Source organism: Saimiri boliviensis, chromosome 1, assembly GCF_048565385.1.
Source record: "Saimiri boliviensis isolate mSaiBol1 chromosome 1, mSaiBol1.pri, whole genome shotgun sequence".
Taxonomy (NCBI): domain Eukaryota; kingdom Metazoa; phylum Chordata; class Mammalia; order Primates; family Cebidae; genus Saimiri; species Saimiri boliviensis.
Window position 1 is genome coordinate 165,409,032 of NC_133449.1, and position 22,118 is coordinate 165,431,149.

Here is a 22,118-nt window from a genome sequence, read left to right on the forward strand (position 1 = left end):
AGCATTACTGCCTGAGCTCCACCTGTCACATCAGTGGCAGCATTAGAGTCTCACAGGAGTGCGAACCCCACTGTGAACTGCACATATGGGGGATCTAGGTTGCATGTTCTTTATGAGAATCTAATGTCTGATGATCTGTCATTGTCTCCCATCACCCCCAGATGGGACCATCTAGTTGCAGGAAAACAAGTTCAGGACTCCCATTGATGCTACGTTATGGTAAGTTGCATCGTTATTTCATTACAACAAAATACTTATGAAATATTGTGTATTACAATGTAATGATAATAGAACTAAAGTGCACAATAAATGTAATGTGTTTCAATCATCCCCAAACTATCCCCTGCCATGGTCCATGGGAAAACTATCTTCCACAAAACCGGTCCCCTATGCTAAAAAGTTTGCAGACCACTGCCTTATCGGACTGTTGGTGTCCACTGTGGTCTATCTGCACAAGACTCTTTTTTCCCCTACCAACCAAGAGCACACAAGGAAGAAATCAGGATTTCAACGTCTCACCTCCCCTCAGTGCTATACAGATGGGAACATCCAGTGGCTTGCCTAACTGCTGCTGCTGCTGCTCTCATCCTTGGTGCCATTGCCATTATTGTGTTCCAGCCTGTTGATGCACAAAATGTGCAAGTGCAATCTTCTGCCTTCAGTTTCCAATCATTTCATTTTCTGCTTAGTCAGAAGCAAGGCCCTCACCAATAAGCCATTTGCAAGTAAAGCCAATTTTCAACCCATAGGTCTGGAGGGAGCAGAGTGATCCCAAAAATACTCCTGAAAACACCAACAGTCTCAACTCTGCTTAAAAGCGAAGTCGTCACACATAAAAACCTCCTATGCCTGACATGGTCACAGGGTCATAAAAGCCTGTGGGAGATTGAGAAGTCATGTTGAGCTTAAAGCCAGCTTGAGAAGTCTTCCACATCCACACCCCTGATTTGCTCTAACCCTGAGAATAGCCTGTTCTTAGGAAATGTCGGCCAATACAGACTCTACTTGCCAAGAACTTCAAACATGACCTTTACAAGGTAGCGATTGTTGGAAACTATTAAGATGCCTCTCAAAAAATAATATAATCTGCAGCAACAATATGCTGAAAGAAATGCCAACCCTGTAAAGCAAGCACTCTCTCCCCCTCCCTCACACGTGCACAGGCAGAAGGGAAGAGAAACGTTTTCCTCCACAGCAGTTCTTAACTCTGCATCTCTCTTCTGTGTCTAGACATAAATGAGCCATTTGCTAATTGTTTAACAGCAATTAAGGAAGAGAATGTCAGGGGGAGGGGAGTGAAAGCAGATGGGTGTTTGTCTCCTTGGTCGCTGATTACCAACAGCCAAGCTGATGCCAGAGAACAGAGCTGCCTCTCAGATCTCACCTGAACCATCGGTTCCCCCAAAGACGACTGATTACACCTCCAGACTGGTTGAGGTGGCCCTGCTCTGTGTTCCTGCAGCTTCCCAAATGTCCCTTATCCGAACACGTAGTCTCATGAAAGGAGAATGCTTTTCAATTTGTCTACCTTCCTTGTAAGTTCCATGAACACTGGGGCTTTGTCTATTTTGTCTTTTGCCACATCCCTAATATTTAACACAATGTATGGCACAGAGGAAGAAAGAACTCAATACATATGGAATTTCTGAATTCATTCAAGTCAGAAATTGACTTCAGTCTTCCTTGCCATAAAAATGTAATATTAAGAGTAGTTGGGAAGTTATTAGGGTGATCTGTACTCTGCCTGGAAGCCAACTGAAGTGTCGGAGTCTATATCACACTCTCAAACCAGCTGCACTGTTTGGCCTTCCATTTGTCAATTTCCTGTAGTGCCCTTCTGTTCCTTACCTTATATGGATTATGCTTTATAGTGTCTGAATAACCATTTTTTGCCATGTAACATTTTATATCCCTTCATCTCAAGGCTCTATGCCTTCCTGTGCATTTTATCTTTGATCCTGGGGGAGTCATACAGCTCTCACAGTGGTGTCCCTGCTATCGGGGCATTAGAAGAGACCTGCTGTAGACAAAGACTCCTCAATGCATCCCCCACTTCTAGAAGCCTCTGACTATTGGGGGCCCAGAAGCGGAAGGAAAGCTTGTTTGACGCAACCTGAGGACAGACACCAGCATCAAGGACAGAGGATGCTCGGGCTTCTTCCTCCACCTGCCCCAGCGATGCTCCCACAACTATGGAACCCATCTTGAAGGCGTAAACAATTCACCTAGAGAACTGTGATTATTTATTATGGAGTATGGGTTTCCCTGGTGATGATGGGATGGGGGCGATAATAAATTTTTGCCAAAACTAATTTTTATGAGTTTGACTTAATGACACTCAATCACCTCCAGCTACACAGGCATCATGGTCTCAATCTGTCCTTTGTATCCTGACACCAATGATCCAAAAAAGGCTCTAACTCCACGGGATGGGAAGTCGTTTGCTCCTTTACAGGTAACTAATTCAGTCTTATTAATTGAGCATCTACTGGTGGTCTCCAACAGCTTTGTCTGCGAGATTAAATCATCTTTTTGATCCTCCATAAATAAGTGGCCATGCATTTAGGAGCAATGACTAAAACACTCCATTAGCAAATCCAACCAGACTGAAATAGGCCCCTTGGAAGGAAGCCTCATTGAATGCCACAGGAGTCTAGAATTGTCTTCTGCTTCAGAATTCTTGAGCAATCAAAGCACACTTTCCGATTAAGTAATATTTGGCCCACCATTTTAAGAAAGAGAGAGCACAAACTTCTAGATGTGTGCATAAGACAGAAAACTAGCACACTAGAATCAAGAATCGACACCCATGCATTCCACTGCAGCGGTGCCCCTCCCACCACTCTTTTTCCTTTAACTTCAAATAGAAGTGAGTAGGTCACAGATACCCAGGCAAGAGACCATGGTGTAAAATTACCACTGCTCTTGTCTTTTGGGGCTTCAGTATATCCTATACAGAATATGGGAGAAGAATACCCTCAACATATGGGAGAAGCCCACACCTTTGGTAAGAGGGCGTTAGAACATCTTCTTCTGATTCAGGAAAAGGGTTCAGCAGGTCTGGGAAGCTGAGAACTTGGTCAGGCTGGTGCAGGATTTCAAAGACACTAAAGGAACATCAGGATGCTGCTTGGGAAGTTCTGAAGGCCAGGTCCATCAGTACGCATATGCCACTCCTCTTATGACAAATTACGAGTCACTGGAAAGTGGTCTTTCCAATCCTAATCCTGACTCTCAAACCAGCTATTTACTGGTTAATAGTAAGGCAACCTTAATGTATCCAAAAAGTCAACTTTCCTGCCCAGACTACCAAAAGTCTTTGACCAGCGAACATTTCCCAGAGATATTCCCTGGGCAGACAGCATTTCAACGATGTCTGACAGGTTACCACTGCTCTTTGTACCTCAAGGTTCACAGGGAGCTGGCATGTTAAGCTCCTTCTGCAAATGAGAGACAGAGGTGAGTGGGCAGGTTTTTTCTGGGGTTTGATGTACAATATGCCACTTGCCCAAACAGTCCGTAGTTCTCACTGACATCTCATGGCTCATGTCCAGTCTCAGGCTGAGGATCAGACAGTCTGCTCCAGAGCTGGAAGGAATAATCTGAACAACACAAACAGGATCTTCACAAAGACAAAAATATTGCAAGGATTGGCTAAGTCTCTGCCAGAGCCCCGGGTTGGGTGTTCGGCTAAGCAGCTTGGCCCAGGATGGGGATGACTTGTTTTTTTTCCAATTGCAAAGCTCTCTCTACCCCACTGACTCAAATCCAAGGTGGGTCATGCAGACTGGAATCTCCCCATTCTTTCTCAGCTGGACTCTTTGCTGGCTCCTCTCTCTGTAACGATATTTTCTGAGCAGCCACTACGTACTGCACCTCATGCCTGAGCAGCCACTATAAACGGTCTCTGCCTCTGGGATCTCATATTCTTAAGGCAACTGCAAATACTGGGTGTCCCTCAAGCCTGGCACTGCCAGATCATCTTCTCACCTTTCAGGCTCAGTGTCCCTGCTTAGATGGTTTCGACATCCTCCCTCTCTTCCTCATCACATGTCTCTCCACAGGGGCATCCTCACAGTTCTTCAAACACATCACACTGCCTTACTGCACTGGTCCATGCTGTTTTCTCTATCTGGAACATTCCACTCCTCCACTCTCAGTTTAAAGGACACCCCCTCAGAGACACCTTCCTGGATCACCATGTCCTATAATGCAGGCCTCTCTCCAACCCTCTCTCTCAGAACTACGCTTCGTAGCAATTATTAAAATTTGAAATTACATATTGATTTGCTCAGTTGACTATTTATTTCTGTGCCCCCTACCAGATGGTAACCTCCAGATGAGCAGCAATGTTGTCTGTCTTATTCCCCACTGCCCTCACCCCATGTTTTGCATGGTGCAGAACAACTGCATTTGTGTTCAGTACTGTGTTAAGTTGCTGAACAAATGAATGAAAGATTCTATGGTAAGTGACATGGAGCAGGAGCCGGCAGGCTCTGGAGGGTCCTGTTAGTAATGACAGAGCCTGAGGCTGAGCTCAGTTCCAGTGGCAAGGGAGAGCTAGCCGAGCATTTTTAGCAGAGAAGACACAGACTTTTATTACAGAACTCCCCCCTCTTCTGATATGTGGAAGTGGACTTTGGGGTAGCCAAAGGGGCAGACTGGAGGCAGGGAGACCTATGAGAAGCTTCCGATAAACACTGATACCCTCGCTACTAAAAGCGTGGTCTGTGGACCGCAAGCTTGGCCATCGCCTGGTAAACTGCTAGAAGCGCAGAATGTCAGCCCCTGCCATCTCAGAACCTGCATTTTAACAGCTTCTCCAGGTGATTACTCACACACCTAGGATCTAAGTGAAAAACAATGATGGCCTGATCTGCCTTTGGGAATGGGGGATAGAAATGGCTCATCAGTGTCCCCTTTAAATCTACCATTCCAGACATGACTAGGGTGTCAAAATCAAGTCCTGTTACTACAAACTGTCACAAATGTTTAATCTATTAGGGGCTAAAAAGAGTAAGGGGACAGGGAAGTGTGGGTTTGGCTGAGGTGAGATGGGCTATGGCTATTGAGAAAGACATACCGGCTACAATCTTGGACAAAGAATTTCTAACTCACAGGATAGGCCTGGAGTTAGAGTTAAAGATTCCTGAGTCTGGCCATGAAGAAGAGTCAGCTCTTCTTTTCCCACTATATTATAAATTTCCTCACCACCTAGCACAGGGCCTGGCACTAGAAATGGCTCAAATGATGCCTGTTGAGTGAACCAAGGAACCAGTCAAGCAATGAACATGCTACTGAATCCTAAAGCAAATTCCATGGGTCTGAGTACAAGCCAGACATAAGTACCTTCCTGTTTGTGAGAAACACATTTTTCTTCTCCTTCATTAGAAAACTGTGAACATCTGGGAGCATAAAACTATTAGTGGGCAAAAACATAAGAATATACAACGCATGCATCACAAAATCAGCATGGAAAAGTGGTCACAGCCTCTAAATAACCCCAATAAGTCTCTGAGAACAGCAAGCAGTGAGGGTCATTGTGGGTCTGTGACATCGCCACGGTGTCAGAGTCAGGGTGGTGAGGGGGTCACAGAGAATAGAAGTCGCCAATTGTCTGTGCAGTGGGAGCCTAACAAGGAGGAGGTCCCTGCAGAAAGGCCCGAGAACCATGTGGCGGTGTGGCCAGGAGTCACCACAATGTCCCCCATAGCAACTCTCTTTAGTCACTAACTCCACTCTGTAAGTTAACCTTACACAGAAAAACAGGAAGACAGATGAAAATAGCACAGATCTGGCTGGAGGAGACCAGGAGGGCCAGAGCTCTACTCCACCCCTGTGTCTTACAGAAAACCCTGACACACATACCCATACGCTGGCTCCTTTGCGCCTAGCACGGTGTTAGACCCTCAGGGGATGGTTGTCAGATGTGAAAATAAAGAAGCGAACTCACATCAATTCGATGGTTTCCCTTTAGTTCATCATCCCGGTGAAATGTACCCATTCTCAAACACAAATGGCCATACCTCACCCAAGAAGCATTCCAAGAACAAATTATCACCTCCTTTCTCTACTTCCATAACCCCTGCCTCCCTGCCTGTAAATCTTATTATTAGAGCTTAGGTGAAATGCTCTTCTAGAAGAGGCTTTTCCTCATCCTTCCAATAAAAACAAAGCCTTTCCTCCTCCCTCCAATAAATGTAAATAGACGTATTTTATCACAGCCCCTTTTTCTATGAAACAATTTTCTTTTTGTTGAGTTTGAGTTAAAATGACCTGTTACATACTTGTCCCTACCCTTACTAGTCTGTAAGTCGCTGAGGTACCTCCCCCAGAAAAGAATAATGCCTTATTTGGAGCCTGTGCAGGGATCCAGATACATTCTAGATGTGCAGTAAGTGTGGATTAAGTGTTCACTGACATCAAATCCCTTCCTTCTGCTGCACTGGCACAAGGCAGCATCCTGTGCCTCCCTTACTGGTTTGCTCCCCATCAGCTGAGCTATGTGACTTGAATCTTTTGAACAGCTGGCTATCTCACCTTCTCTAGGAAGCTTGTCTGGATTAATTTCAGGATCACATACCACTCTCAGACCATCCTTGCTTTTTACCCCTCAACCAGCCCAGTTACATGGGATAGAACATTTTTATTTTGCTTGTCTGCATGGCCAGACAACATCTCTGAGTCTGTTCACACAGCGCTTCTCAAGGTCAAGGCCTGGAGCCCACCAAGCTTCCCAAGCCCCAGTTCTGGCACAGAGACATGTTAGAACAAGCCGACATGAAGTATTTTTGATGACAACAGACAAGAAAACCAACCTTGGATGTGTAGGAGTGGCCGTCTGAGCCGCAGACCATGGCTGACTGTGCCACGGGACAGGGCTTGCATTTGACCATATTCGAAGGTCCAACCCAGTGTTTATGGGCCATGTTCCCCTTCTTTTGCCTAAAGAGGAGAAAAAAAGGGGATAAATTAGTTGAAACTCCAAACCCTATGGGTCTTTCCTCTAGGTTCCCAGAATAAAAGACCAAATAAATAAAAGACTATCCAGCCAGGCTGAAGGATCCTGCAGGAGTTAGCCAGCACTCCCATTTGCTCCAAAACACGGATAGGAGGCAGAGGATGTTGTCTCAGAAGCATAGGTTCAACAAACCAGATGGACTAAGCAAAAGGATGTAGCCATTGAAAACATGACCACTGACAGATTTTTACAACACATGGAAAAAAAAAAAACAGTGATGGAATATGGCTTAATCAACCCAAATACTGTATGTGACATATTACAGGTGCCCAAAGGACAGCACCCCAAAGTCTGAGACTCTCCTGGAGCTCACAGGCAGCCTTTTGTGTAGCTGACACACAAGTAACTCAATAAGTGCTTTTGACAAAAGTACATGTCTGAACACATCTGAAAGACTTTATCACAGCTGTAGAAAACTATCTCTGGATATATTTTTAAGCAATTGCAGTCCAGCTTCCAATTTGCCGTTTGATAGAGGCTCTGAGGTGATGTCACTTTCAACTGTTAAAATAATCAGAATTCTACTCTTTCATTCCAGCTCGAGTTTCCCCCCATTCTAACCTTTGTCATAATGATAAATGGCGCTATTAGGATGGCTTATGTCCACGGAAGGAACCCCATCACTGTATCATAAACCACTGAAATAAAGGCCTGCAGTTACAGCCAGCCACCCTTCCTCTCTTAGCTGAAGCTGCTCTCCCAGCAAATGGCTTGGAGCAATTCCCAGGGCCCTGGGGCTGAGTTCTGGTTGAAGGATACACGTCTCTAGGCGGCCCATCAATCAGGCAATTACTGTGCCTTTGAAATGTTTGGCACTGGACTTCCTGCTGACGGTTAGTGCTTGGGCTCTGGAGTCAGAAAGTACAGGTTCAAATCTCAGCTCTGTCATTCATTCACAGTGTGACCTTGGCAAGGTACTTAATGGAACAAATCTCAGTTTTCTCATTAGTAAAATGGAGGAAAATAGAATTGAGTTCAAGTGGATATTATGAAGATTAAATGAGCTGAGGTATCTAAAGTATTCAGCAGAGTGCCTGCAAAATAGGAAGCAGTAAAAATGGTAGCCATTATTACAATTATTACTTGCCCCTACAGGTGGGGGTATGGAGGATGAAATTACCATTGCTATAGAAATGTGGCTAATTCTCAGTCCCCAGGATTGGAATGGCATTTACATTTCAAAATAATTCATGGAAGCAGAAGAAGGAAATATTTTCTACCAGGTATGGAATGAATCACCAATTCAGGAATTCAGGTTTGGTGTCTAGGGTAACCTACCCTCTTCCAAATGAAGCAAAGTGAGCAACAAAGAAAGATGCATAAAGCAAAGAGCACCATTAATTTGGCTCTTATTCTACCTCAAACCTACTCTAGCAATTTGGGGGAGGTGGTCCGAGGAAAAAGGTTTGTTCAGGGAACAACCTTTGAGGGTGACATCAGAGAGAATCGGCAGGTGCCCACGGCATAGCACTTAGGGTCCTCAGGGATCCTAGACTGGACGGGCCACAGGGCTGAGCCTATGACTAAACAACCAGAGAAGAAAGTCCTAGGAGTGTCCCTTGAAATCACCTTGCTTGTTCAACTTGCTTGTCTTACCAGTCGGGGAAACTGAAACTCAATGAGAGCCAGAGTCTTGCCTAAAGTCGTGGAGCTGATGAATAGACTTGGGATAGCATGCATGCAGCTGTAGGGAGTGTCCAGGGATGTGTCTCTCTTCTTTAGCCCATCTCAGCCCAACTTATTTTACCAGCTTGAAATTTGTGTGAGGGCATCCATACTTGTGTCATTTGGGGTCTTCTCTCCAACACCTCACTGGTTTCACAGCTGCTGCTCACCTTGGCTTTGCCCTCTGGAAGTGTTTAAAGTCTATTTGCATTTATATTTTACATGGACTTGAGGTCTCCTATTATCCTTCACCAAACACTCTTTCAGGATTTGTTATAGACTACTGGTAGAGGGATGGTGGGCAGGACTCCTTGTGGTGAATGAGTGGGCTGTCAGCATGGGGTTAATCTTAGGGTACATGATTCCTTCAGTAGAACACCATACATTTATCATCATTCACACAGCAGATTGTCTGACACTGATAATGAATCAGCAAATGCAGGGAGAAATTCTGGCATCTGGCAGCCCTGATCCTGGGTCAGTCCCCAGAGTGCATGTCTACAGCTGAAGCAATTCTTGTTTTGATTTCCCAGAAAGGGGCTATAAAGTCCGAAGAGTGGGCAGCTTCGCTGGAGCAGACATAACCGTGTACGATGATGCCCAAGAGGAAAAAAGCCTAAGGGAGCTTAGCCAAAGGTGTGTGGAGGCGGGTGGTGTTGGTGAGGAAGGGGAGGTGAGTTGGTGAGTTGGTGAGGAAGCTATGAACCAATAGCTTTGAAGAAAAGATGAATCCAGCTATCAATCACCAGTTAATGACTAATCATCTCTATCACTCGACCTGAACTTCACCATTAAAGTAAGTTCATTAAGGGAAGGCAAAGAGGTGAGGCTGATTGGTGCCTATCAGAGAGCCTGGTGCATCCTGGATGCTAAAGGATCCCTGTGGGGCAGCAGCAGGGGTCGCATAGGGATGTGGTGACCACTACAGTGGTGACTCAGCAGTTAATCACAAAGTCACAGAATGTCAGAACCAGAAAATGCCTCAAAACTACTCTACTTCAACAACTTTATTTTCTGAGAAACCAGAGACACAGAGAGGAAGTGACTTTCCTAGTGTCACCAAGAAATATGGCAAAGTTACATCTTCTATATTTGCTGAATGGAAGCTGTTCAGGAAACCACCGCATCGACCTGGGACTATTTTCATCCCGTTTTAGCATCTGCACTTTCACTACTAGGCTTTAGTTTTGAAAATAATACTCCTTTGAAACATTGCCCTGACTCTATATCTGCAGAGGAGCAAGCTGGACATACTTGGTATTAGGTGGTTATGAATCAAGCCCAGGTAAAACCATTTCTCCCAGGACACCTTGGGGGCTTTGAGTACAAAGGCCAAGCCATACTGAATGCTCTCAATTCTTTTTTTTTTTTTTTTTTTTTTTTTTTTTTTTTTTTTTTTTTTTTTTTGAGATGGAGGCTTGCTCTGTCACCAGGGTGGAGTACAGTGGAGTGATCTTGGCTCATTGCAGCCTCCGCCTCCCAGGTTCAAGCAATTCTCCTGCCTCAGCCTCCTGGGCAGCTGGGCCTACAGGCACGCTCCACCACATCCAGCTAATTTTTGTATTTTTAGTACAGATGAAGTTTCACCATGCTGACCAGGATGGTCCCCATCTCTTGACCTTGTGATCTGCCCAATTCAGCCTCCCAAAGTGCTGGGATTACAGGTGTGAAGCACCATACTTGACCTGAATGCTCTCAATTCTAATGAAACAAGAATACCTGTTAGATGGGGGCAAACTCAGCTGTTGCTTACCTCCACAAGGTAGGACTCTAGTGGAGATGGCACATGATTCTGAAGTCTCTTTCCAGAGGCAAATTATGTAAAGTTATATACAAATATATGTGAGCCCAAGGAGGCAGAACTTTCTGACTATTGTGTATTTTAATTCCACAATTCAGTGCAAATCATAAAAAATAACTAACGCAGTCAAGGCAAGAGACTAAGATTTTTAACTCAAGATATTTCCTTCTTGAGTCAATGAAGAGTGAAATCCAATGAAGGTGTCTTGATGGGATTTCTATGCCCAATGTCACCGATATTCCTCAACTGGGGTGACACAGCAATTTAGTCTGAGAGGCAGGTCCTGTCAGCCTGCTCATTGGCCACTGAGCCCTAAATCCACCCCAGACCAACTGGTGCCAAGGGGCAGCCATATCTGCAGGCTGATGGCACCACACACAAAATCCCAACCCTCCAGCCCTCCACAATGGCAAGAAGACAGATAATCAACAGGTCACTGGCATTTCTTATTCCTTTTTGTTCAACTGTGTATTCTCAATCTATTTAAAAAAGTATACTCCAATTTCGAGCATTATATTTTTGAAGCAGAGGAATGATTCTTAGGTACAAGTCTAATCATGTAATTATCATGCTTAAAACCTCTATCTTCAGCTGGGCATGGTGGCTCGTGCCTGTAATCCCAGCAGTTTGGGAAGCCAAGGATCACCTGAGGTCAGGAGTTCGATACCAGCATGGCCAACATAGTGAAACCCCACGTCTACTAAAAATACAAAACATTAGCTGGGCGTGGTGGCAAGTGCCTGTAATCCCAGCTACTCAGGAGGCTGAGGCAGGAGAATAGCTTGAACCTGGGAGATGGAGGTTGCAGTAAGCCAAGATCACACCACTGCACTCCAACCTGGACAACAAGAGCGAAACTTTGTCTCAAACTAAACAAAACAAAACAGCCCTCTATCTTCTCTTTACCTCCTAAGGCATAGTCTCTACTCCAGGCTTGGGTACTAAACTGTCCCGGCCTTCCTTCAGAGGCTCCCTGTCTGCCTGCTCCCATCCCTGACACCCTCATGCACACTGACCACAACCAACACCAATTTTTGCTCCAACCACTCTCAGTTGTTTCCCATGTGCCATCATGTGGGTTTTTCTTGACCTGATACACCTTCATTCCCACTCACATTTCTCCCCTCCATCCACCTTTCTCCAAGGCCTGGCTATAATGTCAGTTCCCCAGGAAGCCTGCAAGGCTCCTGGACAAGCAGTCAGGCTGCACTCCCACTCCAGCACAGCCTTGTGACCAGCTCTGGTTGGGCTCTCTGACTAATTTCCAAGCAAGCACCTTGATGTAACTGACAAAAGGTTAAGAGGTTATTATTATTCTAACAGGACCTGGGGCACACCCAGGTTAAAAGCCTGGGACCCCCATCCCGGACACCACCCTCCTCCTGTTCCCACCAGTTTTCCCCCATGCAATCCTATTAAGTTCTATGTCCAGCCAACCATACCTACCACTTAAGTGTCTCTTCCACATGTCATGCAAATTCAAGTCTATAGGACTGGACAATTATTTTCTGCCTGCATAGCAATGTCTATTCCTGGTTCAAACTTCAAATCCATCGCTTTCTGTGAAGTCTTGCTGACCCTGTAAACTTCATCCCACGTAGTTAACCATGACATTGTTTATTTCAACATTATACCCTGTTCAGACCCAACTCTGGCATTCACTACGATGTGAAAGTTCCTTTCGTGTCTATCTTCCTCAATATACTATGTGCTCCTTAAGGGAGGTGACTGGGCCTTAATCATGTTTGTGCTCCTGGTACTTAGAAATATAGGTAACACTTGGCACATGGTCCTACTCAGTGAATAAGTGAACATATTAATTTGGACCTTTAGAGCTTTCTTTTATTTCTGGAAATTATTTGCACTATGGTGAAGACAAAAATGGCATGTTATTTTAAGCAGCAAGAATTCAACAGGCTCTTGTTTCCAGAAATCCTAATTCAGACTCAGACAAAAAAAAAAAAAAAAAAAAAAAACATTTAGTAAAAACCCCACAAAACTCTGGGCACAAGTAAGCAGTGGGTGGAGGGTGCTCCTCTGCGCACCAGTGGGCCGAAGGATTCCCACACTCTAGGAGTCTGACAGTTTCCAAAGCTGTATGAGGACCTCTGAGGATGTGGTTCCAAACTGTCAGCAGATATCAGTCTTCAGGATTCAGGAATAGTAAGTCAGAACGCTGAAATAGTGTTTTTGTATATTTCTCACAATATTTTATTAAGTATTTTTTAAATAAGCAAGAAATATTAAGTTTAATAGTATTTATAAAGAAATGTAGTCTAGAGTGAAAATTCAGCCACTAGGACCTGTCAGCCAACATTATTGAATAGAACTCAGTTAACAAATCATTTGGATCTTCTAACAAGTTAACAGTACTGCCCAGAATCACATGTTGATATTGTCAAATTAAAGACTTACTTTGCTATAAAACGATTCTTTGTGACACCACTCAGCGGATTTTTATAAAGTATACTATTGAAACAAATCTATTAATAGTCATTATAAGAACAACTCTCCATGAGTGGAGAGCACGCTCTTTTAACATGGCAACAGCTACAAGCAAGAGGGACTGCTCAGGTCATAACCCTCTTCAAGGTGCTCTTCTCCTGGTTCTGGAAATGTCAACCTTAACCTTCAATTCCATATGTCAGTGTTTCCCACTCTTGCTTTAAACTGAACCTGCCACTCCCCACTAAGATATCTCCGCCCTCACCACCCCAAGCCCTGCTGCCACCCCACAGGTGACACCAAGGGAGTCCTTGATGACATCAGCGTGACCCAGCATTTCACTTGACCATGATGACAGAGTGGGGCCCCAGCCAGGGCCCACAGCAAGCAGGTGGTAACACAGAGTTGTTTTTTTTTGTTTGTTTTTTTTTTTTTTTAGTAATAAATACATGTACAGGTGTAAATTTCCTGACATAATCCTACTGAATGAAATTCAACAATCTGTGTCAAAAATATTTTAATAATGGGGAAAGTCGCCACTAAAAATATGTGTAGAATTGCTGACTTTTTCTTTCGGTCACTGAAGGAGGGCCATTCATTTTACTCAGTACACTGTGCCATCTACCATGTTTGTATAACTTTAGATAAAACTGTTTTTACTCTGCATATGAACAGCTGGTGAAGGAGTAAAGCAATTCCAGATAATGAAGACCAGCAGCTGCACTCCACTTGTTTCGTGTGGCTATAACATGCAGGTCTAAACGCCCTGAATGCATCCCCCTGATTCCTCACACACAGCAACTACTCTGAGGGTAAATGCTATTCATATCCCCATTATACAGATGGAAAAAATGAGGCTTACATAACCAGTCCTAGGTACTGGACCTTCTTTTCTGTCCTGTCTTTGTTCTCTCTCATTACATTTCTAAGACAGAGACCTGTCAGCTCAAAGGGATGAAGAACCCACCAGAGAACAATCCCTCTCCAGTAATGAGAATGTTTGTTTCCTGGCACAGAAGGATTACATGCATTTTACTTTCATGTTACTATCAAATTGCTCATTCAAAAATAATATTCAATTTGTTTGCCAAATCAAAACTAATTGCTTCTAAAGCAGGGATGGAAGATACTTAGATAGTTGACATAGTGGCTATTTTGAACCAGAGACAAAATAATGAATGTTAATTGAAATGAAAAACATGTTAACCATTGAAATAATCTGTCATGTAAAATGATGCTATAATTCCTCTGTTGTTAGGGTTATTTGAGTCATTATACTAAGTCATAAAATTATACAGGAAGAGCATAATAGCCTGTGTCATTTACAAAAGCAGCTCTGATGAAAGAGACAGACTCCCATGAGAGATATTCTCCATCCTGGTGTAGGTGATCTCACACGTCTCCTTCCTGTTCCAAATGAAGAGGATCCCAGACACGAGATCACGTCCAAGGAGTCCAATTTTTCTAACAAGGCAAAGAGAACTGAAGAGAGTGACCCCTATGTGCCTGAGGGCATCCCAAGTGCTACTGGTGCTACTCCAGGTACAAAAGACAGGTACAAAAGTGCTACTCCACGGTGCAAAAGACATGCTGTTTACACAAGTTTGAAATTTTAAAGGACAAATATATAATAATAACAATTACAGCAGCTAAACATTTATTGAGGCATTATGCCACTGCTGCTACGGCTGCTATTACTACCACCCATAAGAGCTCATATAACATGTGTCCAGCTCCTGTAATGTTCCAGGCATTGTTTTAAGCCCTTTATGTGAACTGTTCATCTCCTCTCAACATTCCCAAGAGGGACAAAAGTCAAGGAAGAACACAAGAATATGTTAGGGAAGGGGTGAGTTGGGGAGACTTCATGGGAAAGCAGACCTGGGGTGATGAGGAGGACCCATACTCACAAGATGAGCCCCCAGCATCAGAGTGGAGGGCATCCATTGATTCAAGCTGGGAGGTCAACCACAGGAATGTCAGCACCTTTATGTGCTTCACCCTATCTTGCTTGGCCCAGGTAAGGAGGGTGAGGGTCACGATGCAACCAGGTCAAGACTTGCTCATACCAAGAGAGAAAAGCAGGCCCCAGAAGCAGAGAGCCATCATCCCAGGGATTGCTTTCCAAGCCAGCCCCACACCAGGTTTCTCAAGGACCTTCAAAAATCCTAGGAAAAGTGCATATTTTAAAAGTCTTAGAGCAGAATCAGGGCCAGCAGAAAGATATGTGTCTGGTATGCACGCAATTCCCAAAGCATAAACATCTCTCTGAGGTACCTGAATGTCGAACTCTAGACTGTGGTTCATTTCAACGTTGGACTCCATGATTTCCCTCTCACCTGGGCTGCGTAATGGCCAAGGCAGCTGAGGAGAATCTATCCTTCATAGATGGGAGGATTCAACAGCCTCAAATGAGAATTTCCAAAAGCACTTTATGTGTAGGTGTAAATAAACTGATAATGAGTAAAGAGGCACACACCAAATGTGTACCACACCCTCAAAGAAGGATTGAGGATATGAAACAGAACTGCTGCTTCATGCCTTTCTATTGCCCAGTTCTCTTATGACCATGTATCGCCGGTCTAATTGGTTCAAAATCTAAAAAAGAAATGCATTTTCAGAACTTCTGAGGAAATATATGCTGCTGAACTCACACCTGCCAGTCTCACATTTCGACAGTAATGCTTAAAGAAGCCAAAGTTGTCAGAATCAAAGAAAGATCTCCTAAGCGCAGGAAGGAGGCTGAAGAAAGGAGCTCACTTAGATAAAAGCTTCCTGACCAGACCTCAAAAGTTCAGGGATGAAGAAGTGAGATCAATCCTATCTGAATTAAACTTCCAGCTTAATATTTTGAGGGCCTGTTTAAGCAAAGCTATCAAAGCTGAGGGTATAAACATTCCAAATGTGTTAGGATTCTAGAGAGTCTTTACCTTTTCAACAAACACTTATTAATTACCTATAATGTGCCAGAAATTAAGCAACAAATTCAAAGATTCCGCTAGCATTGCATTAAATGTACTTCCCATAACATACATTAAATGGAATGATGCTTAAGCATAATGATCATATTTAATTTCTCTGAGCAGCTAAACATATTCAGAAAAGGTAACTATTTTTGTTCTTATTCTTATTTTGAGATGTTTAAAGATCCACAGACTGCCAACTTTTCCAACAAAATATTTATGTGGCAAGACATTTGCTATTAATTTCAGGAATCCCACGAGCCAGGCTATATTTAAATACGCCAGGAGCAAATTATGTGGCCAATGGGAAAACAGTGAGAAGAAAATGAACCTGCCAGATCACAATCCACATCTCTGGTGGGTCACACATTTTGGACATTACTTGAATCAATGTTTCCTTAGAAGTGAAACCAAATGTACATATTATATATACAAATATATGTTTTATAAATATATATTATATATGTACACATATTCTATATTACATGTAATGATATATTATATATATAATTATATATTGCATATTTGGTTTTATATAAACATATATATTTTTTAAATTTATTAAATAGGGATACTAGCATCCCTGGACACCCTGTGTGTGTGTGTGTGTGTGTGTGTGTGTGTGTGTCTGTGTGTGAGTATATTCAAAATAGGGATACTAATATCCTTATTATCCCTATTAATAGTATCCTTATTATCCCTATTATCATATTTTGAAAATATTTGGTTTCAAATATATAATTATATATGATTATGTTATTATGTGTAATATATGTTATATAATGCATAATATATGTGGTTTTATATATATGATGTCCAACGATACTAGTCAAACCTACTTCTTGCATTAAACTCACAATATCCTCCATGCTTCCTGCCCAGATCATGAAGACTAACAGAATGGTATGACTATGTGAAGTCCACTAACTGGTATGAGACTGCAGTCTGCCCTTTCTACTCAGAGGGTGACAGAGCACAGCCAGTAGCACTAAGGGTTTCTATAAGGCAGACACCAGTGGGGTTTTACCCCTCCAAGTTCAGTCGTTGAACAAGCAAGGTCCCTGGGGCCTGCATGCAAAAGCAGCTTACACACACGGAGCCACTCTCTGCTCTGACTAAAATTCTGCTTTGTTAAGGAAAAGTGCCAAGCACACTGTAATTGCAAGCTATTAGGGAAATGTAAACGAACAGTTAAGCTTTCTTTATTCCCTTAGGATAATAGTTAGTGATGTACTCTGTTTTAAAAATCCATTTCTTACTAACAAGGGTCAGAAAAGAAATTGTTCCTTTTGCCCACTGACCTGCGGCATTTTGGTTTGATTTCTCGTTTTGCCGCTTTTCTTTGTTCACTGGCCCGGTTAAGAGAGGTCCACCTCTAGCCCTGAGACCTTAGAGGAAATCTTTAGCAATGGACACACTAATTGGAAAAAAGCAAATACTCATCAAACAAACCCAGGGCTGAGAACTTCATACGGCATCTCCTTCCTGAGCATTCCTAATCCTGCTTCTTCACAGGAGGAGCCAGAGCAGCTGGGGAAGCACAGATTCCATCTAAGTGTTTGTAGGCTCAGGTGTGCATACACAGGCTTGGGCAAGCACATGCAATTCCACCATCGGCTTTACTGCTCTAATCTTGGAACACTTGCTGACTTTCCTTGGGGGCAATTAATTACCGTGGGACGTGACCATAGGAGAGAAAACACCCACAATTATTTTCTGGTCACCAGCAGCAAAGCCTTCTGTTCTGTGAGGGCTGGGTGTGACCTGCCTTAGGAAGGACCAAGTCAGTAAAATGAAGCAGAAGTGGCTTCGGGGACAGGATGCCAGGACAGATATGGAGACAGGCTGGGCCCTGATTGAGACATGGCATTTGAGGAGCTTATGCTGAATACCGTTCCCCATAACACATTAACAGTGGGTCATTCGGCAAAGTGTTAGAGAAGGCTGCTGCAGCCAGATCTGCACCATTACTTATTCCCTGCTCCGGAAGCTTTCTTCATAGTCAGTGTCGGAGGAGAGAAGACAGAGCCCCAGAAAAGCTCCTTCTCTACGTTTCTGGATCAGTAGTAAAGAACTCCGGCTAGCTCCCCAGAACCTGTGTTTTCTCCAACACTTGTCTTCTGCCAGTAAGCCCCACCCTTTCCCAAGGGTGAGCTCAAGTGGTAGCCCTCTCTGAGAAGTTCTCAGACAGTCCCCACCTCCACATACACTTGCCCTGTGTTCCCACCCACTCATACATAGCTGTTTATCACTGGCCACTTGGGGCGATACACAGTTGGGCGCTCAACTGCTCCCCCAGGTAGAGACAAGATGCTCAAAATTGTGTTAGCACAGGGAATACTAAGCCAGTATGTCCCAATGGTATTCCATGGCAGAACCAGATAGAACCTATTCTGCCTGGACCATGTTGAAGTTACCAAGAAAAAGCCTTTTGACTCAACCTAAGAAGATAGCTCAAACAACACAAAAGCGCTGTCCACACAGGGAAGCTGCCTCTGAAAGTGGGTAGGGAGGCTCCCAATACTGCAAGAGTTCAAGCCGAAGCCTTCTAGAGGAAGGGGATGTTTCCACTTATTTAACCTTGTAATTATTCAGCATCCTGAATCACACTGAACAACCCTGTATATAAACCTTTATGTGAATGTCTATTTACTTCCATGAGATAGATCCACCAAAGTGGAATCATAGAATCAAGGAGGTCAAAATACCCACCAGAAATGTGGTACCAATTTGCTCCCCAATGCCAGCACCCTGAAAGAGCACTACTTCATGACTCCAAGCCTCTGCTCTGCCTATTTCTACCAGGTAATTCTCTGAGGACTGCTCTGATACAAAGAATATGGAAACACCACCAAAGAACTGTAGGTAATCACAGAGCCACGAAGAGCAACAAACCAACTTTCCTGTGTAACACGAGATGAAGAAAATGGTGCAAGGAGAAACTGCTCAAGTTGGAGAGCAGGTAGACTGGCAGGAAATCACATATTTCATATTTATTTGCAACATATTTCGATTGGTTTGCAGGTGTATTCTGGGTTCCCACATGCCAGAGAGCAGCAGCTGTGGGCCTCAGCCCCGCTTAGGGTTGAGCAGCTCACCACCCAGTCCCTCTTCTTCTCCCCAGGACAGAAATGAACCCATGAGGATGCTGCCTGCTTCCTCCCCAGGCTTGTTTATGTCTGAGTGGGCAACATGAGCCTCAGGTAGCCCTGTTGCCTCCTATTCTGAAGAGCAACAAGGGTGAATCGTATCGACCACGAGGAGATGAGTCAGACCTTAGAGAGAAGAGATTCTGGAGCCTACAAGCCTCATGGTTGAGGCAGTCCTTAAGGATAAACCTGGGCAGGCATGGAAGAGCCTCAGGGCTCAGGAGCTGTGAGAGGCCGTCATTGAGATTGTCAGTAGTGTGGACACTCAATATCTGTCTCTCTCCTTTTTTACTTCCTTAAGGCAGATCCAAGGCCATTCTGCAGCACTCTGAAGAACACAGAACTGCAACTCTCAGAGAATCTAATGGCATGGATGACATCCTCTCACTGAGGAAGGAGACCCAGGACTCTGAGATCAACTTCCCCTGTGACTATCACACTGCATTTCAATACAAGAAAAGGCTGACCAACTGGCGCCTCCTGTTTCACCCTCCTGTAGGTGGCAGGCTTGGTCTTGGGGAAACTCCAGAAGACACTGTTTTTACCTAAAACAAGATCAAACCCAAAACCGTTTCACGTGTGATTCCTGAAGCTGTAAACCAAAACCCTTTTCATATGTGATTTCTAAGGTTATAAACCTAAGATTCTTCCACATGTAATATCTAATGTATAAGCCCATATAAAGGCAGAACCTTCCTTTGTTAGAAGAGTTGAATTTGGACAAATTATTCCTCAGTTCCTGGCTGTAGTAATAAACCCTTTCCTTCCCCATTCGGTGTTCAGGAGCTGTTTCTTGCCGCCGTTCCTGCTACATCACCACCAAGGCCAAGCCTGTAGCTGCAGAGGAGAGCTGACTCTTGGTTGTGTGTAGTCACTTAGCACAGAGAGAGGAAAGCAAAGAGACAAGGCTCTAAATAAGCAGGTTACCAGGTCCGGCAAGGTACAAAGTCTAGGTATGTCGCTCTTTCTCAAGAACAGGACCACTTTTATAGCAGAGTGACACACTGCTTCCAGTTTCCCTGGGGAGTTTCACAGACACATTCTGAATACTTTCTGTGTATCCAGGAATGTGGTAGGTTCTATGCAGCAAACAAAGGGAAACAGGATATACTCACTTCCCTCATATTAACAGTCCTAACTGTTACTCCAAGCATCACTTTGCAACTCGGCTGGCCTAACACAGCTTCCATTAAGTGCACCAGCCTGGCCCTGCACCCCAAGCTCCTCTCTTGACTTAACTGATTCATTCATCCACTAAACACACCTGCAGTGTGCCAAGGCCTGAGCTAGACACAGGGGATACAGAATGAAGTAGTCATACCCTCCTAGGGCTGACACTCCACTGGGAATCTGGGCATTGCAAGTGAGTGGTAAGAGCATAACAAGCAGTGGAGTGTGGATTCAGCCAGTAGAGAAAACAATTGCTGTAGATCGAATGTTTGTGTCTCCACCAAAATCCGTGTATCAAAAATCCTAAACACCAAGGTGATGGTATTAGGAGGTAGGGCCTTTGTGAGGTGATTAGATCATTAACTCACCTCTCATAAATGGGATCAGTGCCCTTATAAAAGAGACCACAGAGAGCTGGCTAGCTGTTCCCACCACGTGAGAACACAGTGAAGAAACATCCTAATGAAAAAGGACTCTTACCAGACACAGAGTCTGTCAGTGCCTTGGCCTGGAACTTCCTAGCCTTTGGAACTATGCAAAATAAATTTCTGCTATTTATCAGGCAGTTGATGGTATTTTTGCATAGCAGCCCCCAAACACAGTAAGATGGAAAATTGGTACTGAGAAGTGGGGTGCTGCTGTAACAAGTACCTTAAAATGTAAAAGCAGCTTTGAAAGAGGGCAATGGACAGAGGCTGGAAGGGTCTGGAAGTGCATGCTGGAAAGAGTCTAGACTGTTGTGAAAGGATCTTTATGGCTATTCTGGTAAGGGCCCAGAAAGAAAAGAGGAGAGCTGTAGAGAAAGCTTTGATCACCTTGGAGAATACCTAAGTAATCCTGAACAGAATACTGGTAGAAAGTGGATAGTAACATAGTTTAAATATCTGTCCCCTCCAAATCTCATGTTGAAATTTGATCCCCAATGTTGCAGGTGGAGCCTAATGAAAGATGTCTGGGTCATGGAGGAAATCCTCATGAATGACTGGCTGGGTGCCATTCTCACTGTAATGAGTGAGTGAGTTCACTCTTTCCGTGTCCTTAAGAAATGATCGGTAAAAAGATCCTGGGACCCCCCTCCTCTGTCTCTCTTGCCATGTGATGCTGCTCCCCTTTGCCTTCCACCATGAGTGGACGCTTCCTGAAGTCCTCATCAGAAGCAGATGCTGCACCATGCTTCTTGTACAGCCTGCAGAACCATGAGCCAAATATATCTCTTTTCTTTATAAATTACCCAGCCTCAGGCATTCCTTTACAGCAACACAAACAGACTAAGACAGATAGCAAAGGCTATTCTGATGAGGGCTCAGACATAAATGAGGAATATAGTATTAGAAACCAGAGGAAAGGCCACCTTTGTTATAAAGTGGTAAGAAGCTTGGCTGAATTGTGTTCATGTCCTTGTGTCTGTAGAAGGTAGAACTTGCAAGCAATTAAACTGCATATTTGGCTGAGCAAATATCTAAGCACAGTGCTCAAGAAGTGTTCTGGCTCCTCCTCACTGTTTATAGTAAAATGACTCAAAGATGATATTGTTCACCAACAAGGAGGCAGAACTTAAAGGATTTAGGAAATTCTCAGCCTATTCATATTGTAAGGAATGAGAAAGCATGTTCTAGGGAGAATGCTAAGGGGATGGCAAAGTGACACCGTGTAAAGGAGATTGGAATGGATCAGCCATCTCAACAGAAGACAGGCACTATTCATCAAGACAACAGAGACATTAGTCAGTGACCTAAACAAAAGCCAAGAGCTACCATCAAAGACAAGGAAAGAGCAATTCAGAAATCATCAGGGCTGCTCTACCCATCTCTGACCCAGAGTGCAAAAGCCACAGTGAGTACTATGAGGCCACCACAGAAAGACCCCATTAGGGCAATACCACCTACTTAAGCAGCTCCAGATGA

At 43.9% G+C, this 22,118-nt stretch overlaps 1 protein-coding gene across 1 annotated transcript in view; it reads right to left on the reverse strand.

Annotated features, from left to right (window-relative positions):
- SPOCK1 (SPARC (osteonectin), cwcv and kazal like domains proteoglycan 1) overlaps nt 1-22,118 on the reverse strand; it is a 545,496-nt gene that overhangs the window by 127,215 nt on the left and 396,163 nt on the right. Inside the window, exon 5 of the mRNA XM_039469576.2 lies at nt 6,819-6,945. Coding sequence (XP_039325510.1) covers nt 6,819-6,945 — 127 coding nt within the window. The remainder of the gene's footprint in view (nt 1-6,818; nt 6,946-22,118) is intronic.